Below are 20,574 nucleotides of genomic sequence, written 5' to 3' on the forward strand. Positions count from 1 at the left end.
CATACAGAAGAGGGCTGGAAAGAAGCATGGTACACAGGCCTGGACCTGTGGCAGGGCTGGCACTGAAGAGTTTTTAATCATATTCGAGAATCTTCTACAAGAAAGCTGTAATTAATCTATTGCTTCTGTAATTAAAATTAAATCCAAAGAAATTAAGAAAGTAACTCAAGATGTCTGCCAGGCAAGGAGGGCTGGGGTGGGGCTGCCTCAGGATACAGAGAAAGAGCTCAGGGTCAGGGGTCAACATGTTTGGTGCCTTGTACACCTCTCCTTTGGGAACTCATTTCAACTTGGAGGTGTTTCGGGTGACGCTCCAGGCACAGGCGAGCCTGGCAGATGTGTGCCTGTGTGGACAGGTACAAATGTACTGGTTCAGAGCATTGTGATGAAGAAACAGGTACAGGGCACGGGGCTTCTCTGGCCTAGGCAAAGGGTTCTTGGGCACTCGTTGTCATGGAAACAAACAACATCAGAGAGGAGGGCTCTAGCTCCTCCTGGGCATTTAAATAATACCATTGTGTGTTTCCTTTCCCCTCTTAAATGAGTCCTTTAAGAAACCTGCCACAATACGAATTTAAAATCAACTCTGAACACAGATGATGTTGTCTCCTTGTGTACGTAATGACTAGCAACACCGTGAATTCTAAAGTGTGCTTCACAGTGGGAAATCAGAATCTGATACCATCTGAGCAAAAGCCAAGTGAACACCCGGTGCTCACAATGCCAGTACCTTCAGGAGGTAATGCAGCACTACCGACTGATAAACCGCCCTCCAATTACAGCTACACCACGGACTGGGGAAATGGCTGATGAGAGGCGACACCTGTCCCATGACCACCCCTGCCTCTGGTTAATGTAACCAATGCTGGAGTAGTTTTGCATCCCATCTTAGCCTCACAAAAGCCCGCTGAGACAGGCGAAGCATTCCTGTACACAAAACCCCAAACCAACGTCGTCCCTCTCTATCAACATGTTTGAAAAGAGCCATCGACCAACCTAACAAATTAGTCAGCCTTCAGAAAATGGCCCTGACTCAGTTTACTCATTAGTCATTATTTAGTAAAATGAGTTTTACTCGTTAGTCATTAGTTGTTTTTTGGGTCATTAATTTTTTCACATGCATATTAAGAAAACACAAAACTGAAAACAAAACTGTATTCTTTTGTATTAGTAATCAAGCCAAGGAAAGTAACACAAAAGCATTAATGTTTTGGTGAGCAGAAACTGCTCATGTGGTGCCCCCAGGTGACCAGACAAAAGGAAGCAAAATCAAGGCAATCTCTTAACAGTCCCATCTCTATGAACACTCTGAGAGCTTTTATTCCAGCGATTTCTATGGAATGGCCTCCATGCCTGTGCCTTCCCTCTCCATACTGAAAGCTTTAAGGATGTTTGCCTGAAAAGCTCCTGAATGGAAGTACCAAGGACTTCAATTATCGTTCAGAAAGTGCCAGAGAGAACACCACGTACACGATGCCCGAATCTCAGAATTCCAGAACAGGAATTGTCTATTACAAGGCAGTCTGTTGTAACTAAGCAAGTCCCAGCTCCGATGCTCGATTCCTTGGGCTTCAATCCCAGCACCAGCGCCCGCTAGCCACAGGACCTTGTTCATGGTACTGACCTCTTGGAGGCCTGCTTGCCTAAACCTGCATCGTGAAGACAATGCCCATCCTCTAGGACAATGCTGGGAAAATCTATGTGGAACAATTGCTCCTTTGCCTCTCCATGGATACCTCTGAGTTATAAAGCTTCAAAATTATTTCGAAAAAATTTGAAGTGTTTTTCAAATTGCACAATAATCCTTTATAGGTATTCTAGAACTAGGGTCGGAAATTACCAAAGCAATTGGTCCTGAGAAGAAAATCATACAACACATCAGCAGTCAGAGTTAGCAAGTGAGTCTGTCTTCATGTGTAAGCAATTCAGTTCTTTCCTCTTCCACAGACCGCAATGACAGGCCAGCTTCGGTTATCATTATTCACCCTCTGCAGCCCGTGAAATTATGGGAGGCAGGCCCACTGGACTTCCAGCCTCCTTTGCAACAATGCTTTCCTTATCTCTTCCCAACAGATTGTGGGCAGAGTGAGGGTGAGGCCCACCTCTCATGGACCTTTTACCTTGCAGCATCTAGCAGACTGCCTGAAACACGATGGGGCTTAACAGATGTCTGCAGAGGGAGTGCATGAATGCAGAACAGACCAGAAGAGCAGAGTCAGGAGTATGAGCGCGCGCCAGCTGATGCCCTGCGTCCTCCAAGGGCAATCAACAGCAGTCACGCCCCTTTGGAATACAAGAGGGAGATACCCCGGCATTACGTCATAAGACCCAGGTTAGAATTTGGGCTTTCTTACATCCTGGCTGTAGGATCTCTGTCAAATTACTTAATCTCTCTGGGTGACACCATCTACAGAAGGAGTCAGATGAGAGGCGTGACAGGTACCCGGATGCATCTGGCAGGCACAAAGCAAGTGCAGGCACATCACGAGCTGATGCTCTCCTTAACACTTCGGGGTTTGAACCAAACGGTATCTCTGCAAAGACTCAGCTGACTTTTCTTGAAAGTTAGGTATTCACCGCTTCATTTAGAAACAGTCAATTCTAATGTCAAGAAAAGCCTTGTACCTTTAGGCGAGCAGTGTTAAAGCTACAGGATGAATAATTTACCTCCACTAGATAACCATGCCATCGGGGCTACAGTCCGGTCCCTGTGTCAGTTAGGAAGAGCCCAGTTTAAACTGTGATTCAGGTCACTGGTGCGTCTTTTCTTCTTTTACTTTTCGCAAGACTTAATGGTCAATATTCACAAACAGCCAGCTGTTGTGTTCTAAGCTGGGATGCTTTTCTTTCCTTACGCCCTTATCTATAAATCCTGGTGGTCCTACCAGCGTTTTCTAGACTCTGACCCGTCCTTTCCCCTTTGTGGCTGTTCTCTTGATCCCTGTTCACCTCTGACCGGGCCTCCCACGTCTAGTCTTATGTCCTACACAGCTGCCCTCGACCAGCAGCCAGAGTCTTTCAAATGAGGCTGCTTACGGCATTCCTCTGCTTAAAACCCTTCAATGACTCGCATCTCCCCTCAGTGGTTTCCCAAACCCTCCTGGCTTGTGTCCTGTCCCCTCTCACCGGTCTCCTATGACCCTCAGCTCCACACTCAGTCCTAGTCATGCCGAACTCCTGTATCACAGAGGAAAGCCTATTCCTGGCCATCTCTACAGATCTCTCACTTCCTGCAATGAGAGATGATCCCTCACTTCCTGCAAGTCTTTGCTCGAATATCTCCTCACTAACGTCTTCCCTGACCACCCTGCATGACTGCAAGGACCACTTCCACACACCCTAAGCCCCTGCCTTGCTTTACCCTCCCCCAGAGCACTTGTTACCGTCTGATCTCCCACACAGCTCCTTCTTTATTGTCTGTCTCCCAACTCCGAGTGTAAGCCCTATGAGGCTAAGGACCTCCTTATCTTTCTTCTGCAATGCTATACTTCCCAGTATCTCTAACAGTGCTTGACATACACTGCAACTCCCAAAAGACATCCATGGGACGCATGAGTAGAATGATAAGCAAAACTGATCAGAAATTTAGGACTGTAATTTATATAAGTAATGGCTGCAATTTAACAAATAAATAAAAAAAGTCTACGTCTTAAAGTCAACGGTGCCTATCCACAAGTAATCAGAAAAGCAGCTTTCTTTCAGGAAGAAGGAGAGTACGCAAAGTGAGTAATTAGGAGTCCACTTATGTACTAACTGTGAAACGGAATCACTGCTGAAGCAAGAGAAAGAAGCCGGTGTGGCTGGGCCAGGGGAGGAGATGCCACAAGACAACGCTGCAGACAGAGGCGGGGCTCAGGCCCTGCGTGCACTTCGAGCATGGGAAGGGCCTGATGTGCTCTATGTTTTTTAAAGGCTACTCTGAGTGCTGTGTAGAGACGCAATGGAGAAGAGGGAGGGACATGGAGAGGCCACTCGGATATTCCAGGAGAGACGGCCGTGGCTCCTCCGAGGGCAGGCAGCAGAGATGGCAGGACATGCATCGTGTCCTGTTAGAAACGGAAGAGCCTGTCCTGACAGTGGCCGTGATATTAGAAGGAGGGGACTCAGGGCTGACTCCCAAGGCTGGGTTTGGGCGTCCAGGTGGGCACCCCAGCAGAGAAAAGGGCAGATGAATCAAAGCAGAGAGGTGGGCAAGCACAAAGTCCGCGAGCCACTTGCTTGCTTCCTGTTGCACTCAGCTCCTGCCTTCCTACAACGACAGGCTGCAAGTCCTTGGTGCCACTGAGGGATCAGAGGACGGTAACTGCTTCTTGGAAAGACAGCAGGTTCAATCAGCTGAGGGAAACCAGTGGGCTCAAGGTCAGCAGCTACTGCGTTAGGAGATTCTGGAGTGTGCTTTCCTGGCCCGCAGGTGCGATACATTCCCAGGCTGCGGACACCCAGGAAGCCCTAAGCACTAAGGGAGAGCGGGCTGGTCTTCCACATACCCATCGCTCTTCTTCAGCAGGTAACCCTTCTTCTCACTGCCGTACTCCTTGTTGCCCTGCAGCTGGTGCATGCTGTACCCTCCTTGCCGGCTCTGGGAATCCTAGAAAGGAGACGCCACAGATCAGACCAATGCTGGACACACTTCTCCAGTCCCTGCCTCTATTCTGCTATTGAGCCTCTTGGCTGGGGCCAAGAGAATTATGGAACTTTTAAGAGCCATCACGTCCTTGCCTGCATTTTAGAGGAAACCAGGCTAGGAAACAATCACAGGAGTCACAGGCAAGTCCCAAGAACTCCTATTTCTAGTTCGGAACCCAGCTGATTCCCACACACTTTGGTGAGAGAGCATGGTAGGACCGAACAGGTTGCTGGGGCCGAACAGGCTAGCCCGGGGAAGGCAGGAAAACCCAAGTGGCTCACAAACGTAGTGCATGCAACCCGAATGGGCTCTTCCCTTAGGTCCGCCTTTTCTCTCTCCACATATTCTACTAAAATACCCACAATAAAAAGTGTACCTTCTGAGGGAGGTACTGGGAATTGTTAGAAATTCTTGGTTTGTAGCCAGCAGGGGCTCCGTAAAATAAGCTGTTAAGCATGCTTTTAATTAAAAACGATGATTCTCTAGCCATGTTGTGTACGATGCGGTAAAAGGGTGACCAGGACCCGCAGAACAAGACAGACGCAAACCAGCTGGAGTTAACACTTGCACTCCCCTGATATACTTCCCCATCGTTTCTAAAGACTGCACGACCAGATGCAGCCATTACACTTGGAAAATGTATGAAATAAACCAACAATGTTGAATTGTAGAATGAGGACATGGGGTTTAGACACAGAAGTAGGATAATACATTCTCACAGAAAGTGTTGACTTACTCTCCTAGACTTCGATCAGGAAGGGCAAAAGCAACAGAGAAAAAAGGCAGAACATTTGAAAACATAGTTAATTTCATTGAGTCATCTCTCACGATTTAAGCACTTTATATAACATACAGAGAAAATAGCACTGTAAAGGTACTTAACATCAGAACACATGCCATCTTCAGAATCACATAAACTTCAGGGAATGGGACAATAAAACATCTTTATATTTGTCAAGTTTTATTTCAGGTTATTTAAATGAAAGCAGAAGAAAACCTGCATGGAAGGGTATGAGGTACACATTTCATCAAGATAAAAACGGGTGACAAACTTCCAAGTGTGTGTTTAGGGAATCAATAGCTCCGTGAAACCCAAATTACTTTAGAAAATCAAAAAGTTTTCCACGCGAAGAGAATAAAAGTATGCAGTTCAGAAGCAACACGTGCAATGTGATGGTGAAGAAAGACAGGAGGACTGAGCGTCGCTTGTGTACTGATGGCCTGTGCACAAGATCCCTTGGAGGTCAGGATGGCCTCTCTGTGGCATTCGGGATCCTTCTGGACCAGACAGTATGTGCTCAGTGCACGCAAATGAATGTTAATAATAGTGAAAGCAAGAGCTCTAGGACAGTACACCTCTGTGAGGCTTCCCACATGTGATGAGTTGTGTGTCCAAAACCATGTCCTGAACACCCAAATGGCAAGTATCAGGAAGGCACTGAGGACACGGAGTGCGGCACAACCCCTGTCCCTGAGGTGGTTGCTTACACACTGACCTTCTGCTCCCTCATGAAGGTAACACTGCCAAATGCTTGTTCTATAAGGCAAGGGGACGCCCCCTGAAGAGCTTAGACTCTAGTGATTTCCTTAATCTGAGTCATTTGTCTGTAACTGGCCAGACTCCCTCCAGCTGAAACAGTTAATAGCACCATTTCAATCACCTGGGGAGGGGTGGGAAGTGGGCTGGGGTCTATCAGTCTCTTTAGAAATTCTCCTACATATTTCCTTTACTTTTAATGAGGACCCACAGCCTTGCACTCGTAGTAACTTGAATCCCAAATCCTCCCTCATAGACGCTTTCAGGCTTTCTGGACGGAGATGGGGCTGCAGGACGGTACTTTGGATCAGACGGGCTTCCTCCCCTGGCGCCGCCATGACAGACCCCAACAGCAGCAGTGACACACACTGTTTTCTTGAAGGAGGCAGCGATATGTCCAAAATACTAATCCAGAACAATGAGGATGGAAAATTAGGTCTGGTAGTGGAGATCTGAGGCATGGGACGAAACAAGGGGCCGGGATAAAGGAAATCCACGGAGCTTTCTGCTTCTACCCAATGACGTCACGTGAAAACAGCTCAACTGGATCTGGAGTCAGGGATCGCTGCCATTTCTATACCTCCCGAGAACATTAAAAACAAAATCTGAAATCTCCCTGGATAAAAATTCTTATTAAAAGAATAACTCTGTTCCTTGGAATGCTTTCCACTGAACGAAACTGCTCTCTGTCTGCCCATGTAATTTCTAGGTTGGTCTGAATGCTTTAGAACTATGCATCTCTAAAAGCCCGTTTGTTAATCCTTCAAATAAAACCTAAGTTTTAAAAACAAGAGTATTTATTTTTTGTAAAGCAAGGATTTGGATGTTAGTAACTTATGAAAAATATTACATTCTGTAAATTTGCCTCTAAGACATCCCTTACATATATTTATTACTAGCTTAAATAAATTTTTAAATGCAACAAGCTGAATGGACCTTGCTTTCCATGAGGTAAATATGCTTTTAAAGGTGAATACAGTGGCTGATCTCCAGGCTCTGACCCCAGCAGCCTACTCCACTAAGCTGAGCTGGAAGGAAGCAGCACGTTTCAGAAATACAGCAACAACCCTACATCGACTACTGATGGGTTCTATGGCTTAAAGTAGTCCTACAAACTGGGGTGCCTGGGTGGCTCAGTGGGTTAAGCCTCTGCCTTCGGGTTGGGTCATGATCCCAGGGTCCTGGGATCGAGCCCTGCATTGGGCTCTTTGCTCAGCAGGGAGCCTTCTTCCCCTTCTCTCTCTGGCTGCCTCTCTGCCTACTTGTGATCTCTCTCTGTCAAATATATAAATAAAATCTTTAAAAAAAATATAGTCCTACAAACTATTACTTCTGCACTCTGAGAAATCAATGGCCATGCTGCTTGCTTTGTAGGGAGCTCTAGATAATCGAAAAGGGGGTTTTCTTTTTTGAGAAAATAAATAATGGAGAATTAACACAATAATTAACAAAACAAAACATGATGGAAGGAAAGAAAGAGGTCTGAATCCTTTGATAATATAATAAAAATTAAACATGTATTCAGGAAAGAGAAATCCAAGTGAGAAATTCATTCAGGCAATAAATATAAAACTAAACTTACACAATGATCTTAAAATAAAATCTTGGAAAAATTCCATAACATGAGCCAAGAATGTAAACTAGAGAATGAAACTATGGTGTCATTTTTTTAAAGTTCCATTCCTTATTCTCTATTACAGTATGGAGAAATCACCTTACTTTCTCCTTAGAAAACCTTATTAACATATAAAATGCATTATTAAGGAGTAATATCTCAAATCTTTTAAAACTGCAAGTAATTACTCACTGCTTTAATTGGGTTAGAAATGTTTGTGGTACCCAACCTAAAACTAACATCTACTAGAGAAGCTTCAGATCGCTCATGTAAGGGATACATGGAGGAGGCAAAAATATGTTTACTACATATTTACTGAGAAACTTTTGGGCGCCAGACAGCGTGTCAGATCCTGCAGAGATGAGCAAAACAGAATCTGTCAAACACCGTGCAAACCACACTATGATGAGAAATGGAGAGAGACTCGAACAAAATGCTGGAGTTTTGGGAAAGATTTATTAGTATCATCATTATTTAAAATATTTTCAACCCTAAAGATAGTTATGTAGCAAACAGTTCTCTTGGGAAGTTAGGCTATTATAAAAGCTTAAGATGATTAATTTCATAGAACATCTGTCAGAAGTCAATGAAGAATTTTGACAAGAAAAAACAAGTCCACCAAAAGTCTGGGGATCCTACTGACAGCTCAAATTTTTGAAGCCTCCTTTAAAAGAGTCAAGTTAGAACCTGGTGGGGTGAGAGGTTAAATAGCTTGCTGGGTGCTTTTAATTCCTCAGGTCATTTATCAGGTTAGTTTATGCTCTTCTAGAATGGCAGTGCTATGGTAAGAACTCTACGTGGATGGTCTCCTTTCTTTTTGAGTCATTAGAAATCATTACCTATCAGCCTTATTTTGATGACAGATGATGAACAGCAGGGGAATGGGTAAGTGTGCTGTGAAAGATCAATTTTACCTGTAAAATACTCTGGACACAGTGCTAACAAACACACATCATTTATTAATTTGGGGTGGCTTTAAATCAAATCATGCGCATTTTATCATGTACATACTCGTTTGGCTTATATGCAACTTTGTTCTTTAACCACTGGGAGAAGATTACATCAGCCTCTAAGCAAAACAAAAAGGGACTGCAATGGCCTTTTTTCCCCCTAAGAAAGCTTCCATACACAGGAAGGAGGTAATACTGTACAAGAAAGCAAAGGTAGGAAGTGGTTAAAAAAAACCTTGCAAATTTCTGCCCATGCCTGAACAGCAATGTACTTCTTACTTTCCACCGTTTTAGTCCTTCTATTGCTCTTACATGGAGAAATCATTCAAGGGGACTACTTTTCCTAGGATCTGTAAGCCAGTAATAAGCATCTCAAAAGAGGCCTCCAGACACGGGTATAGACGCTGGTTGAGGCCCTGGACTAAAGAGGTCCACACCTCCTGGCCACTGATGTCTACTTCCAGTCTGCAGGTGCCCAAGGTGAAAGGGCTGTACACTTCTCCCGCTTGGAAACCCAGAGGACTATCTTTGCTCAGTAAAGAGAACCTTTTGGGTTGCTTTAAAGGGTGAGGTGGTGGGTCCAGGGCTTGTACATTTGAGGAGAGCTGGCTTTTTATTTTTGCTTTGGACTCAGAAGCCCCTTCAAAAAATATCAGAATGTAGAGTCAGTTTGCCATTGTGAGGTGATATCATGCGGAAATGGAAATATAAGAAATGCTCAGCATGGGGCGCCTGGTGGCTCAGTCAGTTAAGCAGCTGCCTTCAGCTTGGGTCATGATCCCAGGGTGCTGGGATCAAGCCCCACATCGGGCTTTCTGCTCGGTGGAGAGCCTGCTTCTCCCACTCCCTCCGCCTGCCGCTCTTGCCTACTTGTGCTCCCTTTCTATCTCTGTCAAATAAAAAAATAAATGGTAAAAAAAATTGCTCTGCTTTATGTGGTTGTCAGTAAATATGCACTGAGATACCGCACTTAAATTCAATGTATGATAATTTCCTAATACAAACAGGCAAACCTTGACCCTCCCCTATGTAACAAATAGCGCTGTTTAGCTTACTTACCCTTGGCATGAAGTCCATACCCCATTGTGTGCGTCCAAGGTCATCTATCACTAGGCCCAAGTTTCCACCTCAGAAACCCCATCGCTCAATCTTCCACCCTCTTTACCCCCAAACTGCTGGGGGCAACTGTGGACTAGTTTGGGCAGCTTCCATCTCAGGGTCCTCTCAGCATCCCCCTCCGCTGGCACGCCCCTTCCCAGCAGATCTCTTATGGCACAAATACCACTTAGGGTATGGCTGCTGGTTTGTATGGCTGGCCTGCTCTCTACTAGATGATTCTAGAGGATTCTGTATCGGCCTCCTTCTGGCTGCTCAGAAAGACAGAGAAGACCTAAAGAGGACATGGGTGTGCACTTCACCCTGAGAGGGCAGAGCACATTTGAAGTACATGACTTCAAAGCCGGAATGGCAAACCTAGGGTTCTGGAATTGTAGTTCAGGCATTAAGAACATCTTGTGTGCAGGAGGGCAAGGGTCATAAAGCATAGTCACTCTACGGGGCGAGGCAGTGGGTATACACTTGTATCTTCTATCTTGTTTGTCCCCACAACCACGGTGGCAGGAAGCTGGTGACATGCCTATTTTGCAGATAAGGAAACACAGAGGCCATCCCAAGCCATCTCACTTTTTGACTGGTAGCCCTGCTGGAAACACAGAGATCACCTACTTCCTTCTGATCGAGTTGAAGAGAGGATTTTATTAAATCTCGGAGTGCAGTGAGCTGTTTCTTTTCTTCATCCTGGGTCTGTTTTATCTGTGACAGAAAAACAACTTTCATTACATATCTTTTATATATTAATGAGCTGAGTTTAATTCATCCAAATATGCCCGTCATCAAAAAGTTCAATGACATCATTGATTTCTTTATTAAAACCTTTACATGGTCTCATTTTTTTATATGAAAGGCAGAATTTTCTCATCTTATGTAAGTACCACTGACTTTTAAAATTAGTGACTTGATGCAACAGGCCTTCTTATTAATACATCTAGGCAAGACGATTAGCTCTGAAGTACCATTCTTTTTTTTTTTTTTTTAAGATTTTATTCATTTATTTGAGAGAGAAAGAGAGAGCATAAGAAGAGAGAGGTCCTTGGGAGAAGCAGACTCCCTGCTAAGCAGGGAGTCCAACGTGGGACCCGATCCTGGGTCTCCAGGATCATGACCTGAGCTGAAGGCAGTCGTCCAACCAAATGAGCCACCCAGGTGCCCTGAAGTACCATTCTTAAACAAAGTTTAGAAAGAATACTGGGTCACTTGCTTCTGGTTTTTCAAAAGGTGGTAGCAGGAATTCCATAATGTGACTAAATGGGCCAGAAAAACTGTGAAAAAGGACCAGAACCCAATGGGTTAAGGTATATGAATGTTTGCACAGTGGCACCCAAGGGTAAGGAACTAGTGCTGTTTTGTTTTGTTTTAAATCAGCTAGAACTTAAACCCAAATCATGTTAACTATTAAAAGACAATGGGGAGTGATGAGATGTGGGTGGCTCAGTCAGGTAAACGCCTGCCTTGGGCTTAGGTCATGATCCCAGGGTCCTGGGATTTAGCCCCATGTCAGTGGGGAACCTGCTTCTCCCTCTCTCTTTTCCCTTCCCCCTGCTGCTTGTGCTCTCTTGTGCTCTAATAATAAAGTCTTTAAAAAAAAAAGACAATCAGAAAAAAATACACAGCTACACATAGTTTTTAAAGTTAGAGAAAATAGAAGGTATTATTCCTAACTCTGAAACCTTATTTCAACATAGGTAGCTGTACTCATAAAACATACTTTTAATATCATTTAGTGCCAAGTGGATTATGGGGAATAAACTGGCCATTTCTATTCCTGCATTTAGCTTTTTTCTCAAAAAAGTTTGTGTGACTTTGCTATTATAAAAGCAAAATTCCAGACATCTGATAAAAGAGAGAAAATATAGAACAAGCAAACAAAAAAAATCATAAACCTGCCTATTCCAAGATAATCTCAAGTTTTGTCTTTCATGGTCGAACATTCTTCCTCCAGGTGCTGACTGCAGGGCACTCACAGGTGAGGTTACTCAATCCGAATGGACAGCCACCTAGAACCGACCGTTACACACCCTGTTCCTCCTACGCCCCCAAAGTGTACTCTAGGACATCTGACTGTCAAGGCCTTCTGATTTAAACTGAAGGCTTACCTGCACTGAGTTTATCCTGACAGATCACTTACCCCTGCTTCTTTTCTTTAAAGCTCTTCTAATCCAGATTTCAAATGCACTGATATTTGTCTACAAAACCAACATAAAATGCACGCGTTTCATGAAATACTTACATTATATAAATCAGCAGCCAGTTTCTCGATGTACTGTTTCAATTTATCAGCCGTCTTCAAGCCATCTTGAAAGAAACTATGAAGGAGAACAGCAGAGATTTACCAGAAGTATAAAAAAGACACGAGCTCTAGTTACCCGTAAGATCTGAGAACACGAGTCTATGTGCTCTCTACCCACACAGCTACACAAAACGCTTATAAACGCATTTCAGTGTTTTATAAAGATGCACCAACAAGCGGATTCCGGGCACTATCTGACACGTGCTGGCAGCTGTCGCGTGAACAGAGGAAATTACAGCCGCCGCCCCAACACCGAGGTCTCATGTGCACACCCGTCTCTTCATGGAAACAGCCCTACCGGTTGTGCTGTATTTGAATTCGAAAGAGACAGACACCACAACTAGTGGAATATCATGAGGATGAATTAGACGCTGTAAGGAGAGGCTGCGGGGAAGCTGGCCACCTTTCATTTCTCCAAAGACCGCTGGGCACACGCTTGAAGCGCAGCAAGTTGGACGGATGGTGCCTGGCCACGTGCACAGCCAGACAGTGCCATGTCACCCCGAGTAAGAATCCGCGCTGGCAGGCACGGAGCGAGCAGAGCAAGCTGAGCACGCTTGCACTTTATGTGAGTTATCTCATTCGCCCCCCACAGCAACCGGAAGGAGTTCACGAGCGCTTCAATCTCATTGCCTTTTCAGAGGATAAACTGAGGCACAGGGTGAGTGCATCATCTGCTCGCGCATCTAGCGAAGTGGCAAAGCTGGGATTTGGGGCCAGGCTCTGACTCGGACACCCCTGCTCCTGACCGCCAAGTCAAGAGATTTCCTGTCTGATCCCTCCACCCAGGAGTCCCACTTGTTTCAGTGTTTGTATGGTTCTCTGTCCTCCTGGAGGCTTCTCTAACCCTGCCTGCCCCCCATCTTCCCCACAGAAGAATGAGGTCCTTAAGGACGAAGACTGTCTCATCTAGGGATCGCGACGGGTCCCGCCCCAGGCAGATGCTCAGTGAGTAACAAGAACGGAGCGCGATCAGGAAGTTTTAGGGCACATCTTAGGATCCGTATCTCCAAATGTATTTAGCTTAACATGCACCATCACTGGTAACAATACATCCTTATCAGAACTGGCCCTCCAGGAATGAATACTGAAATCCCACAGGTGTGAGAATTTTTTAAGGTTGACATCTTCAGCTGAGAACCCTTACTAAAATAAGGAAAAGAAACACTCTCTTCACAAAGTCTGCCAGCAGAGGAATGGGGGAAGGAGGGCTTTTTGGTGAACCACTTAACTTGAGAGCTGCATTTAAACCCTTCTAACATTCAGTGGTTCACCACTGCCTATCCGGATCGAAGTTAAACTTCTCAGTATGGAATTGAATGCGACTTGTGTTCTGGCCCCTGAATAGCTTTCTGGTTTTATCTCCTACTATCTTCTTCGAAAAAACTGCACCCCAGCCATGCTACATTTTTTTCCAGCACGGGCTTGTGCCCAGGACTAATGCCAGCCCTAGAGCTGCAGGCTGTGCTCTGCCCAGGGCAGGCCATTCATGAACATTAACCTGGACCAGCAACATGTACATGCGGGAAAAAGGGTGTGTGGAAGAGGCAGGAGGATGGATGGCTACAAAGTCACTCACAGCAGAACCACTTCTCATCTCTGATACTGAAATAATTTCTGGACAAAGGGTCTGAAGACAGAACGTATCAGTGGAAGGTGGATGCCAGCAGGACTCCTTACAACAGAAAAGGGGCCTCAGGGTAAGAGGCTGAGGGCTTAGAATCTGTGCTCCAGGGCTTACTAGCAGGGGTTCCCTGGTGAGTCACTTCTGCTCCCGTTAACTGCACTCAGTGGGGCGGTAACACCGGTAACACCTACCAACTCGCTCCACAAAGCGCTGGGTTGTCAGGACACGCTCAGTGTTCTGTTCCTTCCCTGGACTGCGTGGGTTCATCACAGAAGGAGTCATGCTCTTCCCCGAGGGATAGAAATTCACTACAGACAGGTTTAGTGTTTCATTTTCACTTTCACCATGAAGGAAACTGAATGATCTTTTTTTTTTTTTTAAAAAGATGAGTTTAAATGACAATGCTCTATCTAGGTTTGTGTTTTCTAATGGGGTAGCCACTAGCAGCCAATTTAACTAAAATTCATGTAAAATTCAGTTCCTAAAGTCTCACCAGCCACAGCAGCCACGTGTGGCCAGTGGGTAGCGTGTTAAGACAGTAGAGAATACCACCATTTCCATCACGGCAGTTGTTCTCCTGGACTAACTGAATAAGTGACCTCAGAGTTGAAGAGCACAAGGAATGTTATAAAACACACACATTCAACTGTTTTCATTTGAGACGGCACTGATAAAAATGACAAGTTACGTGTCAGCACGTGAAGACAAGTTGGAAGGGACAAATTCCTCCCAATTCACAGGCTGAAGAAAGACCCCAACAAGTCTATCTTCCTATGTTGAATTCTTCACGACATTACAAACACAGACTAAGAAAAATTAAGAGTAAGAAATCATTTTAATCTATAATATGACCCAATTTTTACAACCAAATCATATGCATAAATCCAATTATCTTCTCACCGAGATAACAGGTTTTCTCTTTTGTTAACTTCATTTTCTAGAACACATTATATATTCATATATTAGGCAAAACAAAATTAAGAAAAGAACCAACTGAGCTGAGTCCATCTCAGAAAGTTACGCTAGGGCTCGCTTCTGGGTTTTGGCGAGAAACGGGAACAGGGGGCCGAGGGGACAAGTTGCAGGGAGAACAAAACCATCTTGACGTTAGTAACACAGTCATCAGTAAGCAAAGGCCGACGTGCTGACCACGGCAAGGTGGGTCTGGTGACCCCTGCCCTCTGTGCCTGACTGTGCCTGCCTTGAGCAGTTAGTCTCAGCCACGGGCTGGGTGGGCCTCAGAGTCACGGTCACACGTCACCCGCCACAACAGTTCACGGAGGGAGGGGCTTCTCTGTTCTTGGGCTCCTCCCTCCAGCTCACTGGCTCTGGTTCACCGGAAATACATGAACTCTGGAGTCAAAAGTGTATCACATTTTGGATTGAGAGCCAAAATCTCTCAATTTCACTGTGTGTATAACCTTGGGCAGGTTGTGACCCTCTCTGAGGGTGAGCATGATCATCCAAAGGTGGATGTTTCCTGGCTTCCGAGAGGCAGATGAACTACTACAGATAAGAGTGTTCTTTCTCCTCATTGGAAAAGGAAGCACAAATGTCAGTCCTGATGACCTGTCACTCAGTCTGAATGCGGAAAGTAACATCACCTCTCTGACACCCCACTTGTCCCTTGGCCACTTTCTCTGCACATAACTGAAATATAATGAGATCTTTGGAAAACAGATGATGATTAACAGTAATAATAATAATGACGATACTAATAATATACAACAGTAATAATAATAATACTTACTGGCACCTAAGTATTAATTCTGTGCCAGTCACTCGTTATTAGGCATAATTAAGCATCCCTTTTAAGTCTCATTGGGAAGTCAACAAAATAGATCAAAACAAGGTAACTGAGGCCCAGAGAGTTTAAGTTGTTTAAATGGGGCCATCTAATCATTGGGTGCAAAGTTGGGATTTGAGTGAAAGCACTCCCAGCTCTGGAGCACAGGTAGTAGTTAAACATATCAGGCTGATCTAGGTCCAAATCCTGGCTCTTCTGCTGAGTAACAGCATAATCTCTGAATCCCTGTGCCTCAGTGTCCTTTTGCAGAAAATGGAGATGATCCCATGTAGTGTGGACAGTTCTTGTGAGCACTGTGATAATGTTCCTAAAATGCCAGGCACAGAGAAGAAGTTGAATACATGATGGCCACAGGCCGGCAAAATGAGCCTCATTATTTCTCTGACCTTAGAGACATAGCTGCATTGGCTTTGCTTCTGAAATAAGCAGCTTGAAAGAAACAGGACCATATTTTAATGACCCACAGTGCCAGAAAAAGAAAAGCTGCCAACTGATAGGCAGAAGGGCACTCACATTTCTCCCAACTACTGAAACACGCTCACGGCGGCAGAGTGCGGCCTCGTGAGTGTGAACACAGTCGCCCGTCCATCAGGCAGAGCACACGCTCAGAGCGAGGCAGTCCTCTCGAACCTGAGAAAGTCGCTACGTACTTCACCTCTTATTCTGTCCAAACAAGGATTGGAAAGGGAGACAGTATGTTCTTTCTGCTTTTAATTTAATTTCAAGAAAGAGAGACAGCAGGATCTTCCTACTACCCCAATCATATCCTGCTTGGCTTAGAAAGAGGGGCTATTTGGCCAAAGGCTGAAATGCTCTGGAAGCATATTATTTCCAAAAGAAGCCAGGATGCCCTCATAGTATCACAGAAAGTATGGTTCTTTAAAACAAATTAGAAAACAAATTTTAAAAAATGAAGTGATTTCTTAACACACCAACCACCAACCCCTCCTGAAAGCCTACTCTGAAGCTCCAGGTACTGATTTCCAGCTAGCGGGGCTGATATTTTCTCGATACATTCCACTTGAGTCCTGTGGTGGTTAAGGAACTTAAAGGGACAAGGGTTAATTCATATAAGTACTAATTAACCACAAATGTATCTCGACAGTTTAGGTCAAAGAGCTTGCTGATAGTGATATGCTGGGCTCACATTTAGAGAGTCTTAAAAATAGAGATGTCCAGGCCCAAATCCAGGCTTACCAAATTCAGATTTCTGACTTTATCAAGAGCATGCACTCTGGAGTCACAGAGACCTGGCTGTAAGACTTGGTTCTATCACCTTCTACATGTAAGTTCTATGGGGACATGGATCTTTGCTTTTGTTTTGTTACCGTTTTCTGCATTAAAAAAATTAAGATATAATTCATGTAATGTAAAATCTACCACTTCAAAGTGTACAATTCAGTGGTGTTTAGTATGTTCACAATGTGGTGCAACTGTCCCCACTAATTCCAGAACACAGCTATCACCCCAAGAAGGAAGCCCATACCTGTTAGCAATGGTTCCCAGTTCCTCCCTTGCCCTAGCAAACAATACTCTGCTTTCTGTCTTAGTGGACCTATCTTTACGGACATTTTGTTTAAACAGAATCCTACAGTATGGGGCCTTCCACATCAGGCTTCTTTCACTTAGAATGTTTCAGATCTTGATCCCTGCTACAGCACATACGTGGCTTTATAACCCTCCTGGGAGCTTCCTGAGTGTGATCTGAAACTGGCCGCTGTACACAGAGCGCAGGAAGAGACCTGAGCGAGCAGCGGGCCCCTGCACGTGGGCAGGGGCAGTTTCCATAAAAGCGAAGGGAGCTGACATGTGAGTGTTGTCTTGGGTGGCAGCTATGTGACTGGGTCCCTGCACCTGCCTTCCAAATCTCCAGTTTATAAAGAGACCCCAACTGTGCTCAGTTGTGAATACCCTGCGCAGGTGTTCTCAATGCCACATCATGATCTCAAGGCTATGTCCTTGGGGCAGCCGCTGGGGATGGGAAAGGCAAGCAGAACCCACATTCCAAGGACAGCGGAGGGAGGGAGTCGCCTCTGAGCGCCACAGTCTGGCTCGTGGGGCAATCCGCAGTCATAGAGCCCAACAGCGTCCCACTGCACTGCAGTACTGTACTTTGTCTGGGCATCAGCTGATGGGCATTTGGGTGTTTCTACACTTTGGCTATTGTGAATAATGAGGCTATAAATATGTATGAACACATTCTTGTTCATTTTGTTAAATTTGTCATTTTGTTAACATTTTGTTAAATACTTTTTTCACTCCTCTTGGGTTATCTACCTAGGCATACGATTGCAAGGCCATATAATTCTAGGCTTAAATTTTTGAGGAACTGCCAAGAGGTCTTCCAAAGTAGCTGCACCTACTTACATTTCTTTCAGCAATGTATTATGGGCTCCAATTTCTCTACATTCTCGCCAAGACCTAGTTTCCATTTTGTTGTTGCTGTTGTTTTTTTAAATCCTGCCATCCTACTGGGGGCAAAGTGGTATCTCATTGTGGTTTTGATTTGTATTTTCCTCAATGACTAATGACATGGAGATTTGTTTCTTGTGCTTTTGGCCATTGTGTATCTTTTCCAGAGAAATGGCTATTAAAATTCTTTACCCACTTTTAAAATGATTATCTTTTTGTTGTTAAGTTGTAGGAGTTCTTTATATATTCTGGATACCAGACCCTTATCAGATCAATGATTTGCAATTATTTTCCTCCCATTCTGTGGGCTGTCTTTTTGCCTTTTTAAAAAATTTTTTAAATTTTTAAAGATTTTATTTGACTGAGAAAGAAAGAGAGAAAGAGAGAGACAGAATAAGTAGGGGGAGCAGCAGGCAGAGGGACAAGGAGAAGCAGGCTCCCCGCTGAGCAGGGAACCTGATGTGGGGCTCCATCTCAGGACCCTGGGATCACGACCTGAGCCAAAAGCAGATACTTAATTGCCTGCACCACCCAGACGCCCCTTTGCTTTCGTAATAATGTCCTTTCACTCACAAAGCCTTTTTGAATTTTGAAGTCCAACTTATCTATTTCTTCCTTTGGTTTCTTTTGCTTTGTCCACTTTGACATGTTTACCAAGCATCTACTGAATGAGTGAATGTGCCTCTGGGCAAGTTACTCATCCTTCCAGAGCTACAATTTCCTGATTGCCCTTGATAAATGTTAGCTATTATTATTGTAAAATTAAGGATAATATAGTAATGTTTGTAAGTGCTCATGATCCTGCCGATCACAATGACACTTGCTAGGTGGTAAAAGGAGTGGGTGAGCCGTAGGATATTATGCTTGTTCTGAAGGCAGCATGTTCCCCACAATGTTCAAGTGTGAAAGTGACAAGCAGCTGGTGTGGGTGAGCTGGAAAGGGTAACAGAAAGTCGGAAGCTCTTCTTTTCTGCTCCTCGTATTGTTCCAGTGTAGCAGCTGCATCCCCGCTGAGGTGCTGGGACTGCATTGGGTGTTACCAGAGCAAACTTACTCTTAGATGCCCCTTGACTTTGTACTGAAAATCATTTGGGGAACTGGAGTAAGTGCTTAGGATAAGAAATCCTCCTTTTTTTTTTTTTTTTTTTAAAAAAGGATTTTATTTATTTCTTTGACAGAGAGAGTGAGTGAGTGCACAAGCAGGGGGAGTGGCAGGCAGTGGGAGGGGGAGACGCAGGCTCCCCGCTGAGCAGAGAGAGCCCAACACAGGGCTGGATCCCAGGACCCTGGGTTTGTGACCCAAGTCAAAGGCAGACACTTTACCGACTGAGCCACCCAGGCACCCCCACCCCCACTGCTTCTGAATTAGGTAGAGATGGTTTACAAGTCTATTGTGAGGAATTGCCTGAAGTAGGAAAGAATGAGTCTCCCTGAAAGAGTATTACCCCGGCTTCTTGCTATGTGGGAATTCTTGAGGTTCAACCAGGGGCAGAACCCCATTATAACCTCTTCCCAGAAGGAGGGAATACCTCTTCCCACAGGGAGGTTTTTATTGTGTGGGGTTTCCTTCTGCTATCTCTCTCTGCTCCAGAGAGACTCTTCTACCAGAGTCCAAGGACCAGATGCCAGCCATCCCCCAAGTCTACTCCCGACTGCCGCCACCCGCCACCCCCCACTTCAAGGAGCCCTTCTCAGTCCACCTGGATGAAAGTCTCCCCTTCTCCTGACGCCCTACCAGCAGTTACTTCCAAGGCCCACTGTGATGACTGATGACCCAACTCACTTCCTGTACCAGAGAATTAGCTCCTGAGAGCAGAGTACTTGTTTCCAAGGACCTGGCCTTTGTCAGTAGATGGGTAAGTATTTCTGGAAAGTGAAAAAGCAGGAAGCGAAGGAATGAAGGGAGGACGCATTAGCTACCCAGGTCAGAGTTGCTCTTCTTCTCACCTTTAGGAACAAAGGTTAAGAACTGTATAGTTTACAAAACATCTTACATCTTGGAAAGCTAAAGTTTGTGGAGATTAAACCCTTCTCTGTACAGTAAGAGAATGTGAGATCAGAAGATTTCTGGGGTGCCTGGCTGGCTTAGTTGGTGACGCATGCAATGCCTGGTCTCAGGGCTTTGATCTGAGCAGCACACTGGGCTCACAGCTTACTTTAAAAAAGAGAGAGAGAGAGAGAGAGATTTCTAAAATCGGTAAAATCAGATTTGCTACCAAAGTGTTGTAATGAAGAAGACTAAGAGTTTCCCTTATTTCAGTAGAGGTTTCAAAGCAGTGATGCATTTCTAGGAAAACTGAAATTGATGAAAGATGAAATTCAATTTCACCCAAAGCTAAAATTAGGGACCAGGTCTTCAGCATGAGGCTGTCACAGGCAAATTCTGTCTTATAAACATGCAGCTGTTTCCATGTCAATGTATTTTTTCCTTGTATGTGATACATATTTATTTATAAAAGGTGGAATTTATTTTGAGAAGAAGAAAAAAATCAGATCTATGTAAATAAAAATTTGATCGTTAAAAGCTTCTCCTGAAACAATTCTGTATGATACATGTATGAACGAATGATTCCAGGGCCACTTGGAATCCTCA

General features: G+C 44.7%; 1 protein-coding gene across 4 annotated transcripts in view; it reads right to left on the reverse strand.

Moving 5' to 3' along the window:
- ASAP1 (ArfGAP with SH3 domain, ankyrin repeat and PH domain 1) overlaps window positions 1-20,574 on the reverse strand; it is a 351,640-nt gene that overhangs the window by 72,077 nt on the left and 258,989 nt on the right. For 2 of the 4 annotated variants that reach the window (XM_032316148.1, XM_032316146.1), the window contains exons 10-13: window positions 12,076-12,151; window positions 10,455-10,541; window positions 5,364-5,372; window positions 4,488-4,588 (exon numbers count right to left, since the gene is read on the reverse strand). In XM_032316148.1, coding sequence (XP_032172039.1) covers window positions 4,488-4,588; window positions 5,364-5,372; window positions 10,455-10,541; window positions 12,076-12,151 — 273 coding nt within the window. The remainder of the gene's footprint in view (window positions 1-4,487; window positions 4,589-5,363; window positions 5,373-10,454; window positions 10,542-12,075; window positions 12,152-20,574) is intronic. The other 2 variants (XM_032316149.1, XM_032316147.1) reach the window with 1 other exon arrangement.

This window comes from Mustela erminea, chromosome 16 (assembly GCF_009829155.1).
Source record: "Mustela erminea isolate mMusErm1 chromosome 16, mMusErm1.Pri, whole genome shotgun sequence".
NCBI lineage: Eukaryota > Metazoa > Chordata > Mammalia > Carnivora > Mustelidae > Mustela > Mustela erminea.